The following is a 25717-nucleotide window of genomic DNA, read 5'->3' as shown; positions in this document are numbered from 1 at the left end:
CTGAGCCTCTTGGGCTTGCCGATCAGAAGGTTGGCGGTTCGAATCCCCACGACGGGGTGAGCTCCCGTTGCTCGGTCCCTGCTCCTGCCAACCTAGCAGTTCGAAAGCACGTCAGAGTGCAAGTAGATAAATAGGTACCGCTCTGGCGGAAAGGTAAACGGCGTTTCCGTGCGCTGCTCTGGTTTGCCAGAAGCGGCTTAGTCATGCTGGCCACATGACCCAGAAGCTGTACACCGGCTCCCTTGACCACTAAAACGAGATGAGCGCCACAATCCCAGAGGCGTCCACGACTGGACCTAACGGTCAGGGGTCCCTTTACCTTTTACAGGCCTGGACAAACAAAAATTGAAGATGCAATCGCATTCATTTTTGTCTAAAGAATATTGCACTTAAGGTAAAACAAGGGATGTGCAGTTTCTCCTCAATCCCTGCTCTCCACCTAGATTTTATATTAGAAGTTCTTTGAAGCAGGAGCCTGTGTTTTTGCTTAATCTGGAAAGTGGTGTATGCATGCTGGTGGTTCTATAGACATAAGTCTAATCTTTGAATTCGAAATTCTGCCGCAGAGCTGTTGTCCTATTGCTGAATCTAGTGGGGTTTTTGCTGTTGAAGAAATATCTAATCCACTTTCAAAACAAAAATAAAACTGCAAAATGCAGCAGTCAGTTCCAGAATTTAAATTGTAGTTTTTTTTAAAAAAAAAGTTTTCTTAAATTTTCACTTCCAGAAATTTCAATTTAAATTGTTGAACAGGTAGAGAAATCTAGGCCTGCATTTGGAGGTGGAGATCTTAATATCATGGCTTGTTGCCTCATATGGCTGGTCAGCAGATCAGCGTAGACAAAGGAGGAAGCCAAGATGTAGATGCTTTGATGAGCTTATTATTTGGTGTGACTGCTAACAGAAAGGCCGCAAGGCATGGAGGCACAGAAGGAGCCCCTTGGAATTGGCTTAGTGTTTCAAAGCCGGCATGATACAGCACCACACACAATTACCCCGACTCCAGTGGAAGATTTGCCACTGGCTTCATTTCAAGCTTCACTAGATACTAGATTATGATTTTTAATTGCTTTATTTAGACCCTGAGACTGAAAGCGAATCCTTTCATTCAGCTTTTGCTCTAGATCAGGGGTGGCCAACTCCCAAGAGACTGCGATCTACTCACAGAATTTAAAACTGGCAGTGATCTACCCCTTTTTTGGGGGGTTTAGGTCAAAATTGTTGAGCTTTTTTTAGGGAGGAGGAAACCCCCGATTATTGAAAATAATCCAAGCCTAAGCTCAAGGGGAAAAAGGGGAACAACCACTCAGCAACAGATCACTGCGGAGAAACAAACAGCCTCCCTAAGTAAACTCCGTCTTCCATTATGCAGATCATGCAGCAATGGAGGCCGGGGCGAGGGGGCAGGGCTGGAATCTATTTTACCAACACTAAGGAAAGGGATTGCCAAAGAATTGATGCTTTTGAATTATGATGCTGGAGGAGACTCTTGAGAGTCCCATGGACTGCAAGAAGATCAAACCAATCCATTCTGAAGGAAATCAGCCCTGAGTGCTCACTGGAAGGACAGATCTTGAAGCTGAGGCTCCAATATTTTGGCCACCTCATGAGAAGGGAAGACTCCCTGGAAAAGACCCTGATGTTGGGAAAGATGGAGGGCACAAGGAGAAGGGGACGACAAACGACGAGATGGTTGGAAAGTGTTCACGAAGCTACCAACATGAGTTTGACTAAACTGCGGGAGGCAGTGGAAGACAGGAATGCCTGGCATGCTCTGGTCCATGGGGTCACGAAGAGTCGGACACGACTAAACGACTAAACAACAACAACAACAACAAAGGAAAGGGATCCAGCAATCAACCGTGATCTACCAAAACCTCATGGGGATCTACCAGTAGATCGTGATCGACCTGTTGGACATCCCTGCTCTAGATTGCTAAACTACATGGTTGTTCCTTATGCACATAACAGGAAAATCAACAATGGCACATCTTTATCCATGGGTCTCTGTGTTAGGCACAGTACCACATAAATACAAAAAACCTAGGTTCCAATGCCTGTTCTCATTGTACCCAGGCAGATACCGATGGGAAACCCGCAAGCAGAACCCAAGCCCAAGAGCACTTTCCTCTCCTGTGGCTTCCAGCTACTGGTATTTGTTCTAGCAGAACAAACAGAAATTATATATGAGTTATGTGCACTTCTTTTAATGAGTTACCAACTGCAGGAGCATCATGACCTGGTTAAAACCTAGATTACGACTGTTAAATCACACAACTCATTTTCATTGCCAATGTGGGAGTTGAATGCCCAATATGATATCTGGTTTTAGATGTAAATATAGGTCCCTGTGGTCAGTCCTCCGTCTAATTGGATATTCTTGTAATTATGTCCTGCATCTTATTTTATAAGTGGGTGTTGTCAAATTAGTACGTTAATTATCATGTGATGATGTAAGCACTATGGTATAAGGATTGCCTAACCGAAAAGGAAACTATTCACACCATCCTTTGAAGGAAATCCTGAGAGTCAACAGATACTTCCAAAGGGTCCTTGGCCAGCAACGAAGAAAACATCTGAATGACTTACCAGCTACTTTGAATATGGAATCTTTGCAAACTGAGAAAGGTAGCTTAATTGATGTAGCAGCGCAGACTAGTTTGGAGTGAGTAAGCTGCCCCTATCCTTCACAGCTTCCATGGTCACTTTTTAATTTTTAAATTTTTAATAATGTTCTTTGTTTTGGAAGGTAGTTGAACCCTAGCCTTGAAATACTTTTGGGGAAAATTCAGTATGTATCCTTCACCCCAACTCTTCTGTTGGGCTCCCCAAGGAAGTAAGCTCTTCTCTTACCTTCACCTGTCTTCTTCAGTCTTTCTGACAAAAGGCAGATCACCAGTTCTTCCATGGTTACCTAACAAAACAGGATTCTGGGCCTATTTTTTGCTTGTTTGGACCAAGTGAACTGCTCTTTCCAGTATGTGATCTGCTCAGTCTCGCAGCTGCTTTGGGAGTCAAGATGGTGGTTTCCCCAGGGCATTCAGAATGAAATAAGATTTGAGTTTTAAGTTTCCAGAAATCTTGAGGACTTGTGGGTAGTGGATTTTAAAAAGATGGACCTGTGCAGGAACAGCTGTTACGCTATTTCCACTCCCCACCTAGCTAGTCGCTGAGCTGCTGTTCTGTGCCAGAATGTTCAACAGATGTGTTGATTTTGCTTCTGTCTGTTGCATAGTTTTGATAATAGGTGCAGTTTCTGTGAGACGGAAGTCATTTTGGAATAAGGAAAACCTCTTTTTTATGGGGCAGAAATGGTGGAGCTGAGGTGGGGGGTAACGGGGTGATAGAGCGTGGGAGGCAGGAGACCCAAGAAACGGAGAGCCCAAACAGCTGTGAATTACTTATCTATAATCACTGAAGATGTGCAAATAAAAGAACTTAAAAGCAAATTTGGAGATGGTTAGAATATTCCTGTTTAAAGAATTAGCGTGTACAGTGGTACCTCTGCTTGCGAGCAGGGATCCGTTCTGGAGCCCCGTTCGCAACCTGAAAGGAGCACAACCTGCATCTGCGCACACGCTGGTTGGGATTCGCTGCTTCTGTGCATGCGCGCGATGTCATCTTGCGTGTCTGCGCATGCACGAGCGGCGAAACCCGGAAGTAACCCTTTCTGGTACTTTCGGGTTGTCGCAGGATGCAACCTGAAAACATGCAACCTGAAGCATACGTAACATGAGGTATGACTGTATTTAAATTTGAAATGTGTTGGGTAGTAGATCATTGGGCTCTACTGTGTGTGTGTGTGTGTGTGTGAGAGAGAGAGAGAGAGAGAGAGAGAGAGTGTACACAGACAGAGAAACTGACTTCAAGCTGTATTGCTGAACTTGGTCTCTCCTGCACATCAAGGGAGGGGGCTCTGTTAACAATGGAGCCCTCAGCTTGGCTGTCTAGGGAATGTGTATTGGAATGCAATGACCCAAACCACTGGTGAATGCTAAAAATAAGGCTCTTCCAGTGGTCTAGTTCAGTCTGTGGCCCTGGTTTGGGGGGGGGGTACTGTTTTCAGGATAGGAAAGCATGCTGGTGGGGATGTTCTGCACAGGCATGCTGAGTGTGTGATTTCTTCAGCGTTCAGTGCCTACATTGTTCAATAAGCGGATTAGAAAACACTGCATAAAGTGGCTTTTCAGGGGGCTGCTTTTATACCTGCTCCTTGCCTTGTTTTGCAAACCATGATTTCACAGTAGAGCCCATTCAGGCTGTTCAAATGGATTGGCCTTTTCAAGATCTCAGAGGTCACAGTTTCAGATTCACTTATTTCCCAGAGCACTGCTGTTTTTCTTGGGGCAGGAGGGAGGATGGTTTCATAGGGGAGGGAAGGAGTTACTTTCTGAAATCCGGACCCTATTTGGGGGGCAATATATCTCCTGAGTTCAGTTGCTTAACATGCCGAAAAGCTTTGTCTGGCTTGTTGTCCCTAGTATTTTGTGGTTAAACAGCTGTGCAGCCACTTTGTCTAAAAATGAGATGTGTGATGCTACCAGCTGAGTTTCTATGTGGCATCGTATTTTGCATTCCTAGAGTAAGGGTGCTGAAATCCTGTTCCTTGACTATTCGTTTGAGGGAAATATGCCACGATATAAGCAGGGAGTTATTCTTACATTTGAAATGGTTCCTCTAAAGGGTTAGTGTGTCTTCTGATTTGCATATATTTCAGTTTGAGATGTGATGGGAAGTAGGTGGTTTTTGTCTGCAGAATGTATACATGCAGACTATGGAATTTCATTCCTGTTATTTCTGGAGAAATGTGGCCAATGTCACTACCAAACATTTCTCTGTGATTAAAGGACCTAAAGCCCTTTCCCTTCGAAGGTTCTTTTTCTACCACAGAACAGCCAGTAGAATCATAGAATCGTAGAGTTAGAAGGGACCCTGAGTGTCATCTAGTCCAGCCCTCTTCAATGCAGGAATATGCAGCTGTCTCATACGGGGATCGAACCTGTAACCTTGGCATTATCAGCACCACGCTCTAACCAACTGAGCTATCCATACTACTGTTTGTATGCAAGCCATTTGAGGTATATTTGTATAAATAGAAGAGGCCTGCTTGGGAAGAGATTTTAGAGCAATGGTCGCCAACCTCTTTGGGTCTGGGGGGCACTTTTGGAATTTGAGAAGGTTCCTACTGCCAAAGGTGTGGCTTAGCACTAAAAAGCTGTTGACTGCAAAAGAGCAGAAAAAGAAAAGAGATGGGAACATAAAATGTTTCAAATATGGAAAAAATCTGTTCAGGTGTTGATTTTGTTTTGTTTTTGGTTCACAAAAAATGTTTGGAAAACTCTCTTCTTTTCTGGACACAGTTAAGTCTTGGTTGTTATGTTCCCCCTTTTGCTGGTTTGTTGCTGTAGAATAGAGCTGGAAAATAAAGATAACTGAACGCAGAAATAATTTTGAATTACTACAGCCAGTCATACATGCACAGATATACACACACACACACACACAGAGAGAGAGAGAGAGAGAGAGAGACAGACACACACACACACACACACACACACACACACCATTCTTAATTCTGGCTGGCGAGTGTTGTTTTTAAAAAAAAGATCTTTAGGGAATGGAAAAGAATAGAATACAAACACAAGGAAAATACATGAAAAATGCATAAAATGAGCTTGACTCGTGCTTGAACAATACTGGCTCATACTGGTATGATGTTTAAGGCTGACTATCATCTGCAAGCTTCTCAAAATTAGGGCTGTATGAGGAGAGAACAAGGATTATGCTTCTGCCTTTTCACTGTGCTGACTCTCCCCCAACAACTTTGGAACAATCCATGCTGTGGACCAGGCAGAGGTAAAGGTGATAACAGTGATGCCTTTAAAATGGGTCCCCCCAAAAAACAACAACAACAACAAAATTGGAACAATGAGGAAAAAGGTGGTGATAATAATGACAACGACAACAAAATGTCTTTGGTAACAGGTCTGGACCTCTGCTTAGGACTTCAGGGTTCCATTGATAGGGTGAATATTGCAGTACTGAGCTAAATAGACCAGTGGCCTGGTTCTGCATAAGGCAGCTTGCTACATTCACATGTTCATGTGACAGGCTGACACTGATGTAGAAAGTGCTTAATGGTCTTTTTCTTTGCCCTGCGAGAGAGGCTGCTGCATCTGTTTTACAAACTGGAAGCTGTGGTCGAGAGAGGGTCAGTGCCCGGCCACCCAGTGGGTCTGGCAGAAATGGAACTCAGAGTCAAGTGGTTTCCCCAAGTCCTTTCACAGCACAGGAGCCACAAGCCTTTTAGCTGCTTCCACTTTGGCCAGCATGCTTGAAACATTGCTTGCTTCTCTCTTTTTTTAAATATTGTCCTCTCAGCATTGTTGCACTTTGAGGAAACCTACCTGCTCTGCTCACCAGCCCTATCTGGGAATCAAGCACAGACATTGGTTTGAAGCTGGTGTTGGCCAACCAGTGTTGCCTGTTGGGAATCCATAAACCTGCTGAAGTGAGAATGAGACATTAGGGTTACTGACTTGAAAAAACATGCACACAAATTTGGACTTTTCTCTAATGCCACTTTGCAACTTGGGGAATGCTGTGCCTTCTGATTAAGTGAAGCTCAATGAAAACAGTTGGCGTTTGTTTTTTTTATACTTCCAGCTTTCTTTTTCTTTTGCTCAGAGCGTTTTATTCTTGCAGCAATGGATAAAGGTTAGACTGAGTTGATGGCTTGCCCAACACCACAGAGTGAGCTTCATAGCCAAGTGGGGTTGAGTCTGTTTCCCACATCAAAATCAAGCCCTCTAGCTCCTATACCGCACTGGCTCTTGCAGTTAGTAATTTTCAGGTAATTTTTCCTGCCTTTCTTCCTCTTTTGGTGCCACTCTCTCATGGTGGTGTAGCGAACCGTGCGAAAGCCACATGACTCGCTCAGCCAGCTCCAACTCAAGCCTTGATCCCAACTCCCAGTTCCAAGAGAATAACGTTCAAGTACAGACCTCCCGGTGGGATGAGCAACAGAAGGTGTTTGCCTTGGAACAGATCTGTGGTGTCTTCAGAGTCGACCTGGGACAGATGCGGTCTCTTCGCCTGTTTTTCAGGTAGGATAATTCCTTTGGAGATGGTCTGACATGCCTTCCCTTGCCCTGTTACCTAGGAGAGTGACACGGCAGCAGGACCAGGGTGAATTTCCATCTTTCATTGTTCTCTGAGTGGAAGCCCACCTAGGAAGTTCTAATGGTATCAGGTGTTCTTTGTGAATGGTGGAGTGCTCCTCTGCGTCCGTCTTTCAGACAACAGATTACCTGTACATCCTCTATGCATTCTGAACCAGTGAGCCAAGACTTACTGTCTCTATTTCTTCCCACTCCCACCACCTTTTTTGTGAGGGGTTTTTACTGGGCTGGCAAAAATATATAATGTGGTGATTTAGTAGTAGGCCAGATTCTATATATCCATACAAGTGGCTCTTCCTACCCAGCTTGGAATCCATAACTTGCATAAAACTTGGCTTCCTGAGGCTGGAGCTACACATTACCTCAGCAAACATGGATGTCTGCCAAGGTAATATGTAATTCTAGCCTGGGAATTTGCTTCTGTTCCAATTTTCCCCCTCCACCTCCACAGTGGTACCTCGGTTTAAGAACAGCCCTGTTTATGAACTATTTGGTTTACAAACTCTGCAAAACTGGAAGTAGTGTCCCGGTTTGCGAACTTTACCTCGGTCTAAGAACGGAAGCCGGACGATGGAAGGGCACCGGTGGCAGGAGGCCTCATTAGGGAAAGCACACCTCGGTTTAAGAATGCTTTCGGTTTAAGAGTGGACTTCCAGAACGGATTAAGTTCGTAAACTGAGGTACCACTGTACCATGGTTTCAAAGGAAAGGTTTAAAATGTGAGGCAGTGAAGGTATTATAAAACTGTTGCCACATACCATTTTCTTGTGACACAAACTGAACGAACATAGTCTTTCAGTCTGGCTGAAGGTTACACACCACTCTTTCTCTTCATGCTCAGGTAGCTGTGGAGCCCTGGGAGAACATGCCTGAGCTTATGGAAACCTAACTTTTCCATCCTGATCTGTTCAGACTCCCCAGGCTACCTAAGAGAGCCTGAAACATTTTGGAGCATGAACCCAGAAGGAAACTCCTTTTGTTAATGGGTTAGCTGCAGTTTCTTAAACCCCAAGGCAAAACACATTGAGTAACTTGAGGAAATAATGGTTTTACACTGAAAGGAGGAAGGTAGCCTTAGCCAGTGTTTGAAACTCCCATTGTTCTAGGCACATTTTGTGACAGGGAATTTCATTAGCGCGAGCTGTTTCTGAGCTCTGGGCGCAGTACTGCGCCTAAGATTTCAGACAAAAACTGCAGAGTGGAAGAAAAGGAGGACCCTTTTCTGCCTCCCCACTTCCAGCTACTCTCTGAAGACTGGAGAAGAGACCCTCGTAAGAATATTAGGGGGGTGGGCAGGGGAAGGACTAGACCAGGCATGGCCAAACTTGGCCCTCCAGCTGTTTTGGGACTACAACTCCCATCATCCCTAGCTAACAGGACCAGTGGTCAGGAATGATGGGAATTGTAGTCCCAAAACATCTGGAGGGCCAAGTTTGGCCATGCCTGGACTAGACCATGTGAAAAATGAACATAATGTTTTAGCTGCAGTTCATTCATTTTCAGCTTTGCATTCTGGTTATAAAAAAGCGTGCCTAGACATTCCATTGTTGCTCCCATAACTAGGATTAAGGTGTGCCATTTAGCTCCGAGCTTTCATATCTCAGTTTCTAACATTGGCCTTAGCATAGGAAATAAATGAAAGGTGAAAACAAACACTAAAAAAAAAAAAAGGAAGGAAATTGCCTTACACCTAATCAGATCATTGGCTCACCCCACTTGATGATGTCTGCATTGATTGGAAGCAACCCTCCAGGGTTTTGGGGATTCTTTCCTAGACATGGATACGCCAGGGGTTGAACGTGAGACCTTTTTTATGCAAATTGCATGCTCTACCTCTGGACCTTTAATGGGTATAGTATAGTATAGTATAGTATAGTATAGTATAGTATAGTATAGATGAAAATTGACACTGAATTATGGGACATAAATATGGGCATGCACCTACTTTATACACCAGTTGGAAATCTTGGAACGTGCTCAGTTTATGGCATCTGAAATGTACGTCCGTACAGTCCTGTACATTCAATGTAAATTCATGAAAAAGAGCTTCCTTCCCAGTGGCAAAGAGCAGTGCGATGGAGCCTGGCCTTTAAGCCCTTGCCTAAGCCTCTGCATGCCTTTTTACGGCATATTTGTTCATAGTGCTTCAGCAACCAAGGCCTCTGGAAGTTAACTCAAACCACTTCCCAAAGCAGCAGCACTCGCCATAGTGTTTTGAACCCACTTACAGAAACCCGCTGAAAATGTATTTAAAGTTTAAAGTGTGTGGTTTTGCACCGAATTGTTGCAGTAAGGTGTTTATGACATTGGCACCCCAGATGAGCGGTATGTATGGGATTATCCCATTTTCTTCTCACAGATAAGTGTGTAAGGTAGCATTAGATAGTGACTAAACCAAGCGCACTCAGAGACCTCATGGGCATGTTAACACTAAGCCAAACCATGTGTCCCACCGCATTTGAGACACTCTATTGGCCATACACCAGGCATAGGGAACCTGTGGCCCTCCAGAACCTGTTGGACTCACAACTTCCCACCCCCACCCCCAGCCTCAGCATGGCAGAAGGTTGAGGGCAATGAAAATGTCAGCTGAACAACATCTGGACAGCCATAGGTTCCTCACTCCTGCTTACATCATATTTTGTATATTCTGTAGCTCACTCACTAAATTGCCTCTTTGCACATCCTCTTTCCTCTTTGGTTCTGATTTTTAGGGCCTGTAACTGTTGAGAGCGTACGTTTTTCTAGGGTCTTTGCTGTGTAAACAGGAAGCATGCATTTCTTCTATTCCATAAAATTCAGCTCCTTTTCAGGCTACCAAGTGGGATGGGGGGCGGGGAACAAGAGGAAGTCTCTTCATTTAGAACGGGGAGAGCTGAAGGGCTATGGCTAATTATCCTATTAATCACAGGTAAATTAACACGATTTGCATATAATTTTCATAAACATGACAGCTGTTACACTTATACAGCATTTATTTATTTATATGTTTTTCCTTTTAAAAAATAAAAAATAAAATCCTGCCTTTATAGCGGGTACACATCATTCCAAGGGAGATTTTCAACAAATGTGTCACAATTTAACAATGAAACCCCCCAATAACAATGCAACATACAGTCAGATACAATATGAGGGTTATTTTTCTGCTGTTGCTGCCCACAAATACAAAGTTGAAATAAATAAAAAAAATTCCAGTAGCACCTTAGAGACCAACTACATTTGTTCTGGGTATGCACACTTCTTCAGTATCTTTTTTATTTATTTTGACTGCATCAGACCAACACGGCTGCCTACCTGAATCCACAAAGACACAGATAGCTAAATACAGTGGTCCCTTGGTTCTCAAACTTAATCCCTTCCGGGAGTCTGTTCGACTCCTGAAACCGTTCGAAAACCAAGGTGCAGCTTCCGATTGGCTGCAGGAGCTTCTTGCACTCAAGCGGAAGCCTCATTGGATGTTTGGCTTCCGAAAAACGTTCGCAAACCGGAACACTTACTTCCAGGTTTGCAGCATTCGGGAGCTGATTTGTTTGACAACTAAGCCGTTCGAGAACCAAGGTACCATTGTATCTGAAATGTGTATTGATTTATGGAACAACGTTGACATGAAGCGATGAAAGGTTGGAAGCCCTTGAGAAGCTAGCTTTGTTTGTTTCCTCCATTTCAGTCCTTGAGCCGCCTCTGTTATTTAGCTCCTGTTTTTGGTTTTTGCAGTTCCAAGTGGTGTATGAATAACAATGAGGACTAGAGGACATGGAGTTACAAAGGAAAGCTGGGGTTCCTGGTTGTGGGGGAGGGTTATATTATTTATTATAACACATTCAGTGTTTTATGTATGTGTGAGAAAGACAGAAAGAGGGCTTTGTGCCTGTCCGGTGAGTGTGCGTTGTTTATGTGGGGAATGTGTGAGTGTGTGGTCTCTGCCTGTGCAGGATATTTTTGTGTGTATGTATATACATTGGCCATACCCACTGGTGGCATGTGGCTGAACATCCCTTGGGCTGGAAAAGGTTAGCCACTGCTGATTAACGCCATGAGTCCTGGAGTTCATTTGAGAAGCAAACTGGTCTTGGCAGCCGACTCCTTTGCCCAGGCCCTTAGGATCTACTGGCTGTGGGGGGGGGGCACTGCTCCACCTGATACTGCTTTTGTTTGTACAGTGCCTAGCATACCAGGACTCTGGTTGATTACCATAAACAACCTGGTAAGTACTGCCAGATGTAAGCAAAAAAAAACCCCCTACCCCAATCTTTTTTTGGGTACCAAGAAAAGTGCAGTGTTCTCTGCACTGTGAGACCTCACAAGCGCCAATTGGGCCATGAAAGCTCATAATCAGAGCAGTGTGTGCTCTGCAGGGGGCGAAATGAAAATGAAAAGCAACCTCTACACCCGGGGTGGGGGGGGGAGGAGAGGGGGGAAGCAAAGTATGTGCTCAGAATATATTATGCAAACTAAGGTCAGATGATTTGCATAATTCATTTTGATTGCAGTTTGGAGTTTTCAGAGAACTTGCCATTTCAGTCCTTGCAGATACATTCTATGGGGAAGGGGGGACCGAGAGAGAGGGGGGGGGAGTGCAATGGAGGAGGAAGGAATTGGGGTGCTTGAAGCTTGGGAAATGATGTAGAAAAAGATGGCTGTCGATGCAAGGCACAGACTTCTGATTCCTGGAAACACTCCCTAAATTGGTTTGGTTTTTGAGTCTTAAGAAAGCATATGCTTCAATGAGAGGTGCCTAAACCGCATTAGATTGTGTAGCGCGGTTCACATTTCTTTGGAAGGGTGCTGTATATATTCTCAGCCCAGCCATGCAACATGCATGCAGGACTCACAAATGTTGTTTGCGCTATCTGTTTTTGAACAACGTCCCACCCCCTAGATGTTCCGACCAGTAAACTGTGCTCTTAACTACATATTCCCTCTTTTCTTTCCCGGTCCCTCCACCATTTTCCTTCAGTGATGAGGCATGCACCAGTGGGCAGCTGGTTGTTGCCAGCAGGGAAAGTCAGTACAAGATTTTCCACTTTCACCACGGCGGCCTGGATAAACTTTCCGAAGTGTTTCAGCAATGGAAATACTGCACAGAGACCCATCTCAAAGACCAGGTAAGCTGTAAAGTCCAGAGTAGACCTGGGGAGCCTCCACACACCCTCTCCACCCCTAGTAGATGTGGTCTGTGGATTTCTAGCTAGAAATGAAGAAATGTGAGCAGCATCTCTTCTTGTTTCTGACATGTCTGGAAAAGTGGTGGCAAGTGCCCTGGAAGGCTCAGAGGCCAACAGTAGATAGAGCCAGAGCTAACCTACCAGGCCAGGTTCAAAGCTCTTGTATTGATATGCAAAGCCTTGGGCAACCTGGGTCCAGAATACCTTATATCACTCTGGAGGAGGGAGGTTAGTTGTGCCCCTGTGCTACAGAGGCCCAATTGGCCGCATCCAGAAGTCAAACATTCAGTGCTGCCAGTCTATGCTGTGGATCACTCTTCTGGCAGAGACTCAGCAGACAGCCTTCCTTTTTATATCAGGCGTCTCCTGAAGATATTTTTTGTGTGTATGTGCTGACAGGTTAAAAAAAGAAGATCGAGAAGATTATTTTGTACTGCCTTTACAGGCTTTTGTACGTTGCTGATGTTTTCTGGGAGGGCAGTTTATAAATACTATTATAAGTGAATGAATGAGTAACAGAGCCAACCAATTCTAGTTTTATCCCTTTCCTCCTCCCCCTCGACTGGTTGAAAGTAAGAAGGCAAGGCAGGTAAGGGCTGGATGGCTGCCTGGCTGAGAGCCAATGTGGTGTAGTGGTTAAGAGCGGTGGACTCGTAATCTGGTGAATTGGGTTCGCTTCTCTGCTCCTCCACATGCAGCTGCTGGGTGACCTTGGGCCAGTCACACTTATCTGAAGTCTCTCAGCCTCACTCACCTCACAGAGTGTTTGTTGTGGGGGAGGAAGGGAAAGGAGATTGTTAGCCGCTTTGAGACTTCCTAGGGTAGTGATAAAGCGGGATATCAAATCCAAACTCTTCTTCTTCTTCTGAGGTTGGTGGGGCTGTGCCCCATTCTTGCTGGCAGGCCAGCTTCCCTGCTTGTCTGAAGAGCTGCCAGGGGTTTGTAGACACTGGTGATGCACTTCCCTTGGTTTGTTCTTTCTCTTGCTGGAGAAGGGGGCCGTCCAAAGTATTTGTTTAATCCAATATTGGGGATTAACGAGGAGCAGGCTTACGTAGGTTATGTAAGCTCCTGGCAAGGTGACACTGGGTTAAGAAATTTTAGCCAAACAGGAGTTTCAAATAACGGAGGATTTGCTTTATTGGGCAGAGTGTTCGCCTTTATAAACCTCTTCTGCAACTGGAAGATTTGGGCCTCGTTTCATTTCCTTTGCTTCTTGTGGCCTGCGGCAGCCTTATAAAATAGGCCAGCTGTTTATATAAACGGCGAAACCACAGATCTAATTCTCTCAGGGTTCTCTTCTGTGCGTTATGTGTCCAGTATGAGCACAGGGTGAGTCCACAGATTGGGTGGAATCTGAACTCCAGTCCAGGATGCAGCAAGTGTCCTGACTTGCCCATCCTGTCTCTGCAATTAGGCTTGTGCTGAGTGTTCAGTCTATGACTTCTAGCCGTCTGTATTCAAATGATGTTTTGACAAGGCCTATTGGCATATCTTGCTTCATTCTGCACAAAGGCCTTGCAAAGGCCGTAATTATATGTTTAAAGATACTAGGGATGCTTGTTAGAAACAGTGATTTCTACATTCCCTTCCTTCTCCCCAGCCCCCCTCCCCACTTCTTCCCCTGCTGCTTCCCCCTCATTATAGTACCACGGGGGCTTCCATCTGTGTTGAGTAACCTTTTGATTTTTAAATTAAATGTCAGCTGCAGTTTTCACCCAGGAATGGCAAGCGTCCTCGGAGAGCCTGGCACCGCTGCCTTCTCTCCTTCGTAACAGCAGCCCTTTTGTATGTGGCCAATCAGATGTAATTTATTGTGTGCATTCCTGGGCAGGCTCGCGATATTGCTGCAAGCCGTGTTAGCTCTGATCTTGGGCAGGGGAGGGTGGGAAAGGCAGCCAGCCGAACCAAGCAGTGCGTCATGTCGCTCTGATCCTTAATTACTCCCAATTACACTTGCTGGCTTGGGCAGGAAGTCTCCCCAAACTTCCAAGGCTTTGCCGCCCTCCCAGGACAGTCTCTCTCCAGACAAAAATCATCTTCTTTTTCCGCTGTGGCGACCTGGGTATAAGATGTCCGAGCCATGGGAATGGGAGGTCAGGCTCCTGCAGCTATTGCTCTAGCCCTCTGTCCTGGTTTTGTCTCCCAATTAGCAGCTCACTGACGTGAAGACCTGCATGCAGTTCTCCATTCGAAGGCCCAAGCTGCCCTCCTCGGAGACCCATCCAGAGGAGAACGCTTACAAGCGCCTGGATGTCTCTGCGTGGCTCCATCATCTAAATGAGGCTGGGCAGGTAGAAGAAGAGTACAAGCTGAGGAAGGTGAGGGAGAAGACACAGTGGCATGTTTTTCTCTGCTGGAGAAAGGTCTCCCAAGTGGAGCGTGGAGCAGTTGTGCTTATTTGGCCTCCAGGAACCTTTGCACGTCTTCCCAGCCTTTGGCAACGGGGAGGCAGCACCTGTCAGCTCCCTGCAGGCTAACGTAGCAACTCTCTGGATCTCTGGTTTGTTGCTGCATTGATTGCCCAGCAGTTTGGGACATGAAGACCAGTGAGCATTTCTAGGGGTGCTTGCACAGTATGTGAAGGCCTATAAAAGCAATTGAGGCTGTCTGGCTTTAAAATAATTAAGGGCTTTGGGGTGGGGGAGGCGGTATGTGAGTCTGGGTCCAAGTGTGAAGTTTCCAAGATTGGGGATTAAGCAGTGACATGAGAATAATGTGTTAATTGTATAGCCTCTCCAGGGGGGTTATTGACATTGAAATGAGTTTGATTTGTGTCTCCCCTGGGAAAAGGGGGGGGCACTGCTTTCCCTCTAAACATGTGCAGATTGTGGGGCTCCTGAATCTCAAGGCGTCACTTGTCAGAGGAGGAGAGCAAAAGAGGTCCAGTTTCAGAAACTGTGGCATTTTCCTCTGTTGCCACTTCTTTATCATTTCCCCTCTGCCCTCCCTCCCTTCCTCCCCAGGCTATTTTCTTTGGTGGGATCGATGTCTCCATCCGTGGTGAGGTCTGGCCTTTCTTGTTGTGCTACTACAGCTATGAATCCACTTCAGAGGAGAGGGAGGCTCTCCGAGTGCAGAAGAGAGAGGAATACTTTGAGATCCAGCAGAAAAGGTAATGAGCGGTGACAGTGGCTCCAACTCCAGACTCTCAAGGTTTACTTTCTTTCTTTCTTTCTTTCTTTCTTTCTTTCTTTCTTTCTTTCTTTCTTTCTTTTAATTACTTTTATAAATGCTGAACTACTTTGTTCTGTAAACCTCAATCCTAAACCCCAGATCTGCTGCTTGGAAGGTTAGGATGGGGAGGGTGAAGGAGTCAGCACATCACATTTTCCTGCAAGTGTAGGTAAGGACTTCAGTCCTGCTGCCTCTCAGCGGAATGGAGGGGACTTTGAATCCAGCAGGTCCATACCCAGCTTTGCGTGTTTGTGTTTGTGTGTGTGTGTGTGTGTGTGTGATGCGTGTGATGCCTTCTCCCCACCCTCCCTCCCTCAGCCATTCTTCTTTTAAATCCTCCCTCCCCTGGCAATTGAAACAATGAATGGGGAATTAACTATCCCCAGAAAATGAACCTTCACAGTAGGTCCAATGTCACATTTTGGGTGGGATGTACAGTGGTGCCTCGCAAGACGAATTTAATTCATTCTGCGAGTTTTTTCGTCTTGTGAATTTTTCGTCTTGCGAAGCACGGTTTCCGATAGGAAATGCATTGACGGTTTCCCATAGGAATGCATTGACGGTTTTAAGAAAAAGGCGCAAGACGTTTTCGTCTTGCAAAGCAAGCCCATAGGGAAACAAAAAACTCTTTCGTCTTGCGAGTTTTTCGTCTTGCAAGGCATTCGTCTTGCAAGGTACCACTGTATACAGAAGAGAGGCAACTGCTCTTTCCTCCCCAACTGCCCCAGTTCTCCTTTATTTTGACCCTTATCTGAACGGTCTACCTGACCTAGGTCCATTGGCAGCAGTGGGTGGTTTGTGAGTGCACTCATGTTGTAATGTGGCGCCTAGGCTCTCCCTGACACCGGAGGAGCAGAAGGCATTCTGGCGGAATGTGCAGTTCACAGTCGACAAAGATGTGGTGAGGACGGACCGCAGCAACCAGTTTTTCCGAGGAGAGAACAACCCCAATGTGGAAACAATGAGGTGATTATTGCAACCCTTTAGTGCCAAAAAAATGCACTGAGAACCTTGCACCCACTGGGAAAGCCCAGATCCATCTGTGTTTTGGACACCCAACCTCGTATGCTTCCAGCGAAACCCTTTCAACGGTGGGCCGGGCAAAGCAGGTGGAGCCTGCAACAATATTGTAGTATGGAGCACTCCTTTTCATGTTGCCAGCCAGCCATGCCCATTGCCACTCTGCTCTACTCATTTCCATCCCCCACCCACCCTAGCAGCAAGTCAGCATTCTGTGCCCACTGAGCATGCTCACAGACCCTCCAAGTGTCCCTATTTTCCAGGGATAGTCCCAGATTTACAGAAGCCATCCCGGTTTCTGATTTGCTCCCAGAATGTCCCACTTTTCCTAAGGACGTCCCTATTTTCATCTTGGAAATGTTGGGTATGGTAGGATGTCCCTACTTTCATCGGATAAATATTAGAGAGGGTATGGAGTTATCCAACCCCCAAGCCATCTGAAGGCAGCCCTGTATAGGGATTTTAAAAAAATGTTTAATGTTTTATAATGTTTTTTATACATGTTGGAAGCCGCCCAGTCAGATGGGTGGGGTATAAGTAGTAAAATTATTATTATGGAATAATAGGTCCCTAATTCCATTGGAGAAATGTTGGAGGCGATGTGCTCAGACCTCTCTGGGTTGCTCCACCATCCCAGCCTCACCGTCTGGTCATTTGACCATCCTCTTCCTAGGCGGATCTTGCTGAACTATGCAGTGTACAACCCTGCCATTGGCTACTCCCAGGGGATGTCTGACCTTGTTGCCCCACTTCTCGCGGAGGTCCTGGATGAATCGGATACATTCTGGTGCTTTGTGGGTTTGATGCAGAACACGATCTTCATCAGTTCCCCTCGTGATGAGGACATGGAGAAACAACTGGTGAGAATTTGACCTTGGAGCACTCTTCTCCCCCCACCCACCTTATTTGTCTCTTTTCTTCCTCCTCCGCACTCCATTTGCCCTTTAAATCCTAAATGGATCAGAAGTGTGAAATCTGCATCCATGATGGATGAACTTACCTGCAGAAGTTGTAGTAGCTGCAAGGAGGAGGTGCTGTATCCAACATGTAGGATATACTGATGCCACATTGCTCCAAATGGCTGCTCAATATGGCTTCGTGTAAATGTGAAATGACACTGGGAAGAGGATATTACCCTTCAGAACCCCATAGCACAGGTGGCAGTGGGGTGAGGAACAGTTGCCATGGAGGCCCCTGAACTCATGAGAGCTGGCAACCCAAGGCAACCTCAGCATGGATGTTGGTCACCTAAAACCACTGTTCTGGGTTCCTCCAACATCATACCCAAGATAAGCTTGGTCAAGGAGGTTGTTGGGGCAACAGGGTGGGAACTACACCAACAGCATTTGCAAGCTGTTTCCCAACACCAGGTGCACTTGCACTCAAAGGGACCCTTCCAGTCCCACTCGAAGGGATAGCGAGAAGTTAACTCCTTGTGGACTGCAGCAATGCGTCCCTTATCCCCATCCCACCAGTCTGAGCTGATGTCACACTGAGTACTTGGACTGGTAGACCTGAGTCAGATCTAACCATCCCAGCGACCCCCACCCAGGCCTTGGTGATACGCACCAGGTCAGCCCCACTCATCCACGATCAAATCGTGGACCAACATGGTTTTTCTACAGACCGACCTGATAGTCAGCAGCAAAACCACCAGACTATTGAGGCCATAAGTAGTTCACCCACTAGCACCAGGGATAAAAAGGTAAAGGGACCCCTGACCATTAGGTCCAGTCGTAGCTGACTCTGGGGTTGCGGTGCTCATCTTGCTTTATTGGCCGAGGGAGCCGGCGTACAACTTCCGGGTCATGTGGCCAGGATGACTAAGCTGCTTCTGGCAAACCAGAGCAGCGCACGGAAATGCCGTTTACCTTCCCGCCAGAGCGGTACCTATTTATCTACTTGCACTTTGACGTGCTTTCAAACTGCTAGGTTGGCAGGAGCAGGGACCGAGCAACGGGAGCTCACCCAGTCGCGGGGATTTGAACCGCTGACCTTCTGATTGGAAAGCCCTAGGCTCTGTGGTTTAACTCACAGTGCCACCCGCGTCCCTGAAGCACCAGGGATACAGTGCTCCTAATAGGACTGCTTGCATTAGTGAATGAATTAGTTTTATTCTGTGAACCGCCCTGAGACCCCCAGGTATAGGGCGGTATATAAATTCAAATAACAATAACTATAACTATAACAATAACAGTAACAATAGAACCAGCTCTTAAGAGGTGTGCCTGCTCCTGCTGAGCCTGAGGGGTTTGGGGGCAGGAATGCCCAGTGGTCTAGAGGGGAGTAGCGGGGTTTTCTTCCCCTTCTCCGGAGCTGAACTGAGCGCCCCTTCCTCTTTGCCAGATGTACCTGCGAGAGCTGCTGCGGCTGATGCATGTGCGCTTCTACCACCACCTGGTCTCCCTTGGGGAGGATGGTCTTCAGATGCTCTTCTGCCACCGCTGGATCCTCCTCTGCTTTAAGCGTGAGTTTCCCGATGCTGAGGCTCTGCGTATATGGGAAGCCTGCTGGGCTCACTACCAGGTAAGGTTTAAAAGGGGGCTGGAGGAGCGGGGCAGTTAGAAGGGTCCTTTTTGCCGGTGGGGCTCCTGCACTGCTCCTTGGAGGATGCTGAATGGGGGGATGTTGCCGGTTGCAGCTGCTGTCCTTCCAGGCCTCTCTCCCCTCCCCCCAGCCATGACTGTGACGAGCTCTGTGTGTGTGTGTGTCCCTCCCCCTCCACACTGCTTGCCTTCTCTCCCACTGTTTGCCTCTGACATTACACAAATCGATGCAAATTTCACCCTGACGGTTCATTACTGAGCTCCTGGGCTATTCTTGCTGCTGTCGCAACCCATCAGCCAAAGCGGCCCTCAGCCTGCCTTGTGCGGTGGGGTTGCTGCAACCCTGGCTTTCTCTCCAAGCTGCAGATGTTGCTGTGTGAAGGGCAGGCGCGTGCGCGCGCGCACACACACACACACACAGGCAAGCTAATTTTCAACTTCCTTGTGAGGTTAGCCCCAGGACTGAGCAGCGTATGGTTTCTGTCTGACCTGGTCTTGTCTGCAGGAGAGGAGGCTGCCACCAAACTGTGTTTGCCGTATGCTGCTTGCTCGCATTACTCTCTGCCAAATAGTTGCTCTCTGGTGGTGGTCTGGGAAGGGGGAGGGGAGATTGCTTTGAATCCTCGTGGCAGCGATTTCGCCGCCCTTTGCCAGGTGGTCTAGACTCCTGTGCTCCTAAAACTCACTGTGTTAAGCAAGTAGAACAGGGGCAGCCAACGTGGTGCCCTGCAGGAGCTGCTGGACTCCCAGCCCTCATAATCTCTAGCCAGCATATGGCCAGTACTTGGGGATGATGGGAATGCAAGTCCGGCAAGATCTGGAGAGCACAACGTTGCCTATCCCTGCAGCAGATCTTAATTATGTGTGCAGAATTATTCAGAATGGAGCATTTTGTAAATTAAGTGTTAACGCAGCATTTGTTAGTTGCTCACTTGAAAACATTTTACTAGAAATAATATTCCCTCTCATGCCTTTACTGAAGGCAGCCCTGTTTAGGGAAGCTTTTAATGTTTGATGTATTACAGTATTTTAATATTTTGTTGGAAGCCGCCCAGAGTGGCTGGGGAAGCCCAGCCGGATGGGCGGGGTATAAATAATAAATAAATAAATAAATAATAATAATAATAATAATAATAATAATAATAATAATTACTTCTTCAAAGTGAAAACAGATATAACTGGGTCAAAAAACTTGCAGACTTGCTAGATTTCATATACTTCAACACTGTAGGCTTTTGTCTTGTAAGCATACACCAGTTCTCTCAGAATGCAGTCTGCCTTACTAGTTTTCACCTCCTCTTTCTCTGTGGCCCTGATTCAAAAGATTTCTGCATTGCTTTCGATTTATTTTAATGTGTTGCCATCCCGTGCTTCTTTTAATAAGATTAGGGTGGCATACATGATTTCTCCACCTCCTGCTTTATCCTCACAACAACCCTATAAGGTAGAGCATGTGACTGACTGCCCCAAGGCCACCTAGTGGGGATTTCAACTTGACTCTCTTCAATCACACTACAAAGCTCTAACCGCTACACAACAGTACTACTGCTTTGTGTGAAGTACAGTGCTGCCTTTGTCTTTAAACTACTGCCTAACAGTGGTTGGGAGAGAGTGAATCACTTTTCCTTCTCACCTTGCCACATCATTTATAATTCCCATTACCTCTCTCATGCTCCTACATTGAAGGGGTTGGACTCCATCCCTCAGGATCTCTTCCATTTCTACAATTCTACGATTCTCCCATTCACTGATTTATTTTTTTTAAGCCAAAAAGCTACTAAATGTGATCTTGTTGCCACAAACGGTGCATCTTTCTAGCCCTCCCTCCCTTGATCATTTTCTTCTCTTGCTGTTGCAGACAGACTATTTCCACCTCTTCATCTGTGTGGCTATTGTGGTGATCTATGGAGACGATGTCATCGAACAGCAATTGGCCACTGACCAGATGCTTCTGCACTTTGGGAACCTGGCCATGCACATGAATGGGGAGCTCATACTCAGGAAGGTAAATTAAAAATTGCAGGTGTTAAACAAACAGACAGACAGACAAAAAACCCTTTGCAGTTCTGTCTGCTCCAAAACAGCATATGGAAGGCTGTGCAGTGTTCTCCTTTTGTGAGTGGTGTCAAGTCTCCGTTACGATTTGGGTGTGAGATGGGCAATTTAGATGAACTCAGCAATTTCTCATATCTGCTATTTGTGCCATGTGCTGTTTTGTGGGCTTGTGTATTCACATCTACTCTGCCATCCTATTTCCAGGCTAGAAGTTTGCTTTATCAGTTCCGCCTGCTGCCTCGGATCCCTTGCGGTCTCCATGACCTGTGCAAACTCTGCGGGACAGGTATGTGGGACAGTGGCTACATCCCCGCTGTGGAGTGTACGGGGAACCACCCGGACTCGGATAGCTGCCCTTATGGAGGCATGGTGGATGAACCTTCTCCCAAGCCAGGGAACGAAAGCAGGAGGGGACTGAAAACACGGGAGGTCTTCGCTTTCCGGAAATGACATCTTCCTGGGGCTTGGGTGCCCAAAGACTGGAAGAGAAATGGAAGCGAAACAACTTGGCGCAGTTGAGACGCACTCTCAGCAGACATCAACAGGAGGCAAGAGGAGGCAGATGTTTCTCCTCAATGTCCCAAAGGAGATGGATGAGTGGATGGGAGAAGGAAGGAGATGGCACCGAGTAGAAGAGTCTCCCTTGTGGTCAAAGCAGGATCTTGATGTGTGTCCTATATACCTGGAAGGGCGTTGCTCTGACTGTCCCGACTTTTGTTGTTGTTGTTGTTGCTTTACAGTTCGGAACATTTTGAAGGGAGTGCACAAGGCTGAGCCTGGTGAATCAAGAGTTCCAAGGGGCAAAAGGACCCCCCCCTCCTAACACACACACACACACACACACACACACACACACACTGCTGCCATAGGGGAATGTAGATGGCTTAAGACAATGAGTCCACAACCAGCAACGCAGTAGATGGAGGGGCAATGCTACTCCAGCCCCTCCATCCCAGACACACCCATGCACCTGTGCACGCCCGTGTTGCTTTAACCAAAACACCATGGCTCTCTGGCTTCTGCATAAAGCCACGGTGATCACTTGGAATATAGCCTGCCAAAAACGAAAACAATAAAATTGCAAGCTTTTGGGCTTCCCCAGGGAAATAATCACAGTATGTGTGTATGTATCCAAAGCTTGATCACCATATTTTACAAAGCGCTTTATTTTTATTCTTTTCATATATACACGACTTGTTTGCTGTAGGTCAAAAATCAAATTTTTGCAGTTACGGAAGTTGCAATCCTCAAGTTCACTGTGAGTATAATAAATTATGCAAAATCACACGCCGTGAAAACACTTGATTATTTTTGGCCCGAACGGTCTGATTTGGAGATACAGGTAGAGCCCCTGTAACGTTTTGTCACTGACTCTTCATTGGGCCCTTGCACATGGCTACTCTCAGTGAGACAGATCTGGAGAGGGGAATAGACTCTGCCTGCTGCAGTCTCAAAGCTGAGTCTTCAGGTCCCACTTCCAGAGATGCAGCCTATTCTCTGCACCTCTGCCACCCTCCTGTCTCTCACATCCATGCCCGTCCTGTTTTCCAGCATTCACTGTGTTTGATATTCCTGGAAAAACTACCCAAAGTCAGTGCTGCAAGAGCCAGGACCACTTGGAACAGTGAGCTGAATGCATGTCCTGCAGTTGTAAGGTTAGAATGGATTTCTCAGTACTCTGAATCCTGTCTCCTTTGCAGCTTTGATCCAGCTCTGAGCTGCATTGAAAAAGTGGCATGACATACTGCTTGGTTTCTGTTGTGCTTTGCTTAATTTTAAACTGACTTACATTTTAGAATGCCACTGGAGAGACTCTGCATTTTAGGATCTGTTACAAGTACTAGTTTCATTGAGTTAGCATCCAAAGTCTCTCACCCTCTCTCTCTCTCTTACATCTGCTCCAGCATGGCAGACAGTTTCAGAAAGGATAAATAACAACTTAGTGGTTGCAGTCTGTTAACATCCTTGCACAGGCTTCTCTTCACACCATTTGACCCACCTAGCCAAATGCAGCCCATAATAGCACTATACAGAGGACCTGCCAAGTGCTGGCCCCTGCCTGCCTGCACACCACTGCCAAACTAATAGAGACGTATGCTTTTCCTTAAAGACCTCCAGTGATGGAAGGTCCCTCACCTGTAAGCAACCTGTTTCAGGGTTCTACCACTCACTACACTCTGGCGTCAATCCTAAATCCTTCTGGCTGCAGCTTCCGCCCATTGTTTTTGCCCATGGCAGACAATCCACGGCCTCCTCCAGGTACCTCTTTATGCACCTGAAACCTATTAGTGTTACTTTTCTCAAATAGTCTCTCCCCCAAGCAAACTCCCGGCTTCTTAGCCAGGTTGCTAATTGTTTTTGGTTGCTCTTTGGATTACACTTGCAGATGTATGTAGAAAACCAGACCGGGTGGGTAATTAGCACTTCAGACTTACCTGCCACGAGGGAAAAGTCTTAGCAGGAAAGAGCCAATTTAATTTTAGTTCAGCTCGGCTTTGCTAGAGGTGAGATGGCTGTGAGAGATAAATTTCTGCAGAAGCGTTGTGTTCATTCACATTGGATAGGGGTGTATATATCCATTTAGGCTTGGCTTCCTCCAGAGGTCATAGGAATACAGCACCACCTGCTGTTTATAATCTCAATTGCCGTGTGCTGTTCTAAGTCTGAACTCAATGCTCCCATCTGGCCACTGGTGCCAGGGACCGTGTGAGGCGAGACTGGATTCAGGACATTTTTCAAGTAGGTGGTTGTTGCCAGTGCTACAGATTTAAACAGAGTGAATGCTTTGCTGCTCAGCATGTCAAAGGGGGGGGGGGGGGGGAATCTCATATTTGGTCCACAAACACAGAACTGTTGATCTAGACATTGTTATAGAGGATGCTGCGAAAACAACACCACCACCACCACCAAAACCCTTGAAATAAAATTAAATATTTCATCAAGAATTGTTCTCAACAAAAGCTGTTGGACAAATACAAAGAGATTTGGGGTGGTGCTGAGTGGGGGTTACAGTTCTTCACCTTCTAGCCCATGGGTAGGCAAACTAAGGCCCGGGGGCCGGATCCGGCTCAATCGCCTTCTCAATCCGGCCCGTGGACGTTCCGGGAATCAGCGTGTGTTTACATGAGTAGGATGTGTCCTTTTATTTAAAATGCATCTCTGTGTTATTTGTGGGGCATAGGAATTCGTTCTCCCCCCCAAAAAAAATATAGTCCGGTCTCCCACAAGGTCTGAGGGACAGTGGCCTCCTACTGAAAAAGTTTGCTGACCCCTGTTATAGCATTTCTAAATGTTGTTTGGGTATGGGAGTCGTGTGACTTTTGTGTTTCAGACATTGTGTAGTGGAATATTCCAGAGGCACAGAGGAAGCTTTTGTTTTCTAGCATGACCTCTATTCACATAGGCACATCTCTCAGCCCTTTGTGGCATGTGTGCATTTGTGTGTGTGTCATGCAACTCAACTGATAATTCCCAGTCCAGTTTTTTTTTTTCTTTTTGGAGGACTGGACTGAGAGGCAGAAAATGCCAAAGAGTGAACCTAAATAAAAGGGGGGGGGGGGCATCAAAATAAGCTGCAGTGTACACACACACATGCCCCTTCCCAAAATATGTTGGAAAATGTTTTTTGGGGGGTGTTTCTTGCTTAAAACAACAGAAGATTGCTTATTGAAGCTATGGAGTTTGCCTGTACAGTCGTACCGTGGAAGTCAAACAGAAGCTCCTGCAGCCAATCAGAAGCTGCGGAAGCCCCGTCTGATTTCGGGTTCCAAAAGAATGTTTGCAAACCAGAACAATCACTTCCGGGTTTGCGGCATTTCGGAGCCAAAACGTCCGAGTTCCAGGGCGTTCGGGATCCAAGGTACGACTGTATGCCCTTATGAAGTCATAACTTATGTCTCAAAGCAAACCGTCTCCACCATGAGAGCTCTAAGAATGTGCATACAAACAGGTGAGTTTTTCAGGCTCCCATGAGGAAAAGTGAAATAATGTTGTGAGTTTTCTTTTTAATGTTTTTATTCTATTTTAAATCTCAATAATGTGGCAACAATAAACACATGGTAATATACAAATAATTATAGGTGACAGTCTTTCACTAATACATATAAGCAAAACACATAGAAGTAAAAAAAAAATGTGTTTGCATTACTATTTATACATTATCTTAGGCTGTACTAGCTTCTGGAAAGTTGAGGTCTTCCTTTCTTACAGCTTGGTCTCCACCCATGCCCTGTGTGAAGAAACAGGACACCCTTTCCTCTGTTTGATCACTGAGAATCATAGCACTCGTTTTCTCTTTCTTGCTCTCTTGTGCGCGCGCACACACACCCCCCCTTTACCTCTACCTCTTAGAGGTCCACTTTGTTCAGTACTGGTGGAAATGTCTTCTGCCATTCTGGTCATGTCTGTGTAACACAAGTGTTTCCTACTTTACTTCTAATACACACTTCAGCCTAAATGGCTCATAAGCTTGACATGTGAGTTTCCATGATCAGTTTGTTTGACCAAAGAAACATATGCGCGTGCGCACACACACACAAACACACACACAAAGTTATTGGACTACATCTTTCAT

At 46.1% G+C, this 25717-nt stretch overlaps 2 protein-coding genes across 22 annotated transcripts in view; one reads left to right on the top strand and one right to left on the bottom strand.

Annotated features, from left to right (window-relative positions):
• The window catches only part of TBC1D16 (TBC1 domain family member 16), a 57945-nt gene extending 35516 nt beyond the window's left edge, over positions 1 to 22429 (top strand). For 11 of the 20 annotated variants that reach the window (XM_083430268.1, XM_083430274.1, XM_083430273.1 and 8 more), the window contains 9 exons: positions 6909 to 7106; positions 12139 to 12286; positions 14500 to 14667; positions 15313 to 15461; positions 16355 to 16489; positions 17217 to 17403; positions 18890 to 19069; positions 20948 to 21094; positions 21349 to 22429. In XM_083430268.1, the coding sequence (XP_083286394.1) occupies positions 6909 to 7106; positions 12139 to 12286; positions 14500 to 14667; positions 15313 to 15461; positions 16355 to 16489; positions 17217 to 17403; positions 18890 to 19069; positions 20948 to 21094; positions 21349 to 21594 (1558 nt within the window). In that variant the 3' untranslated portion in view covers positions 21595 to 22429. The remainder of the gene's footprint in view (positions 1 to 6908; positions 7107 to 12138; positions 12287 to 14499; positions 14668 to 15312; positions 15462 to 16354; positions 16490 to 17216; positions 17404 to 18889; positions 19070 to 20947; positions 21095 to 21348) is intronic. The other 9 variants (XR_014508731.1, XR_014508732.1, XR_014508733.1 and 6 more) reach the window with 3 other exon arrangements.
• Positions 1 to 25717, bottom strand: part of CCDC40 (coiled-coil domain 40 molecular ruler complex subunit) — a 169547-nt gene that overhangs the window by 63158 nt on the left and 80672 nt on the right. The window lies entirely within an intron of this gene.

The sequence above is a fragment of the Podarcis tiliguerta genome (assembly GCF_965153285.1).
Source record: "Podarcis tiliguerta genome assembly, chromosome: 2".
In the NCBI taxonomy this organism is placed as follows: Eukaryota; Metazoa; Chordata; class Lepidosauria; order Squamata; family Lacertidae; genus Podarcis; species Podarcis tiliguerta.
This window is presented reverse-complemented; position numbering and strand designations above follow the sequence as displayed.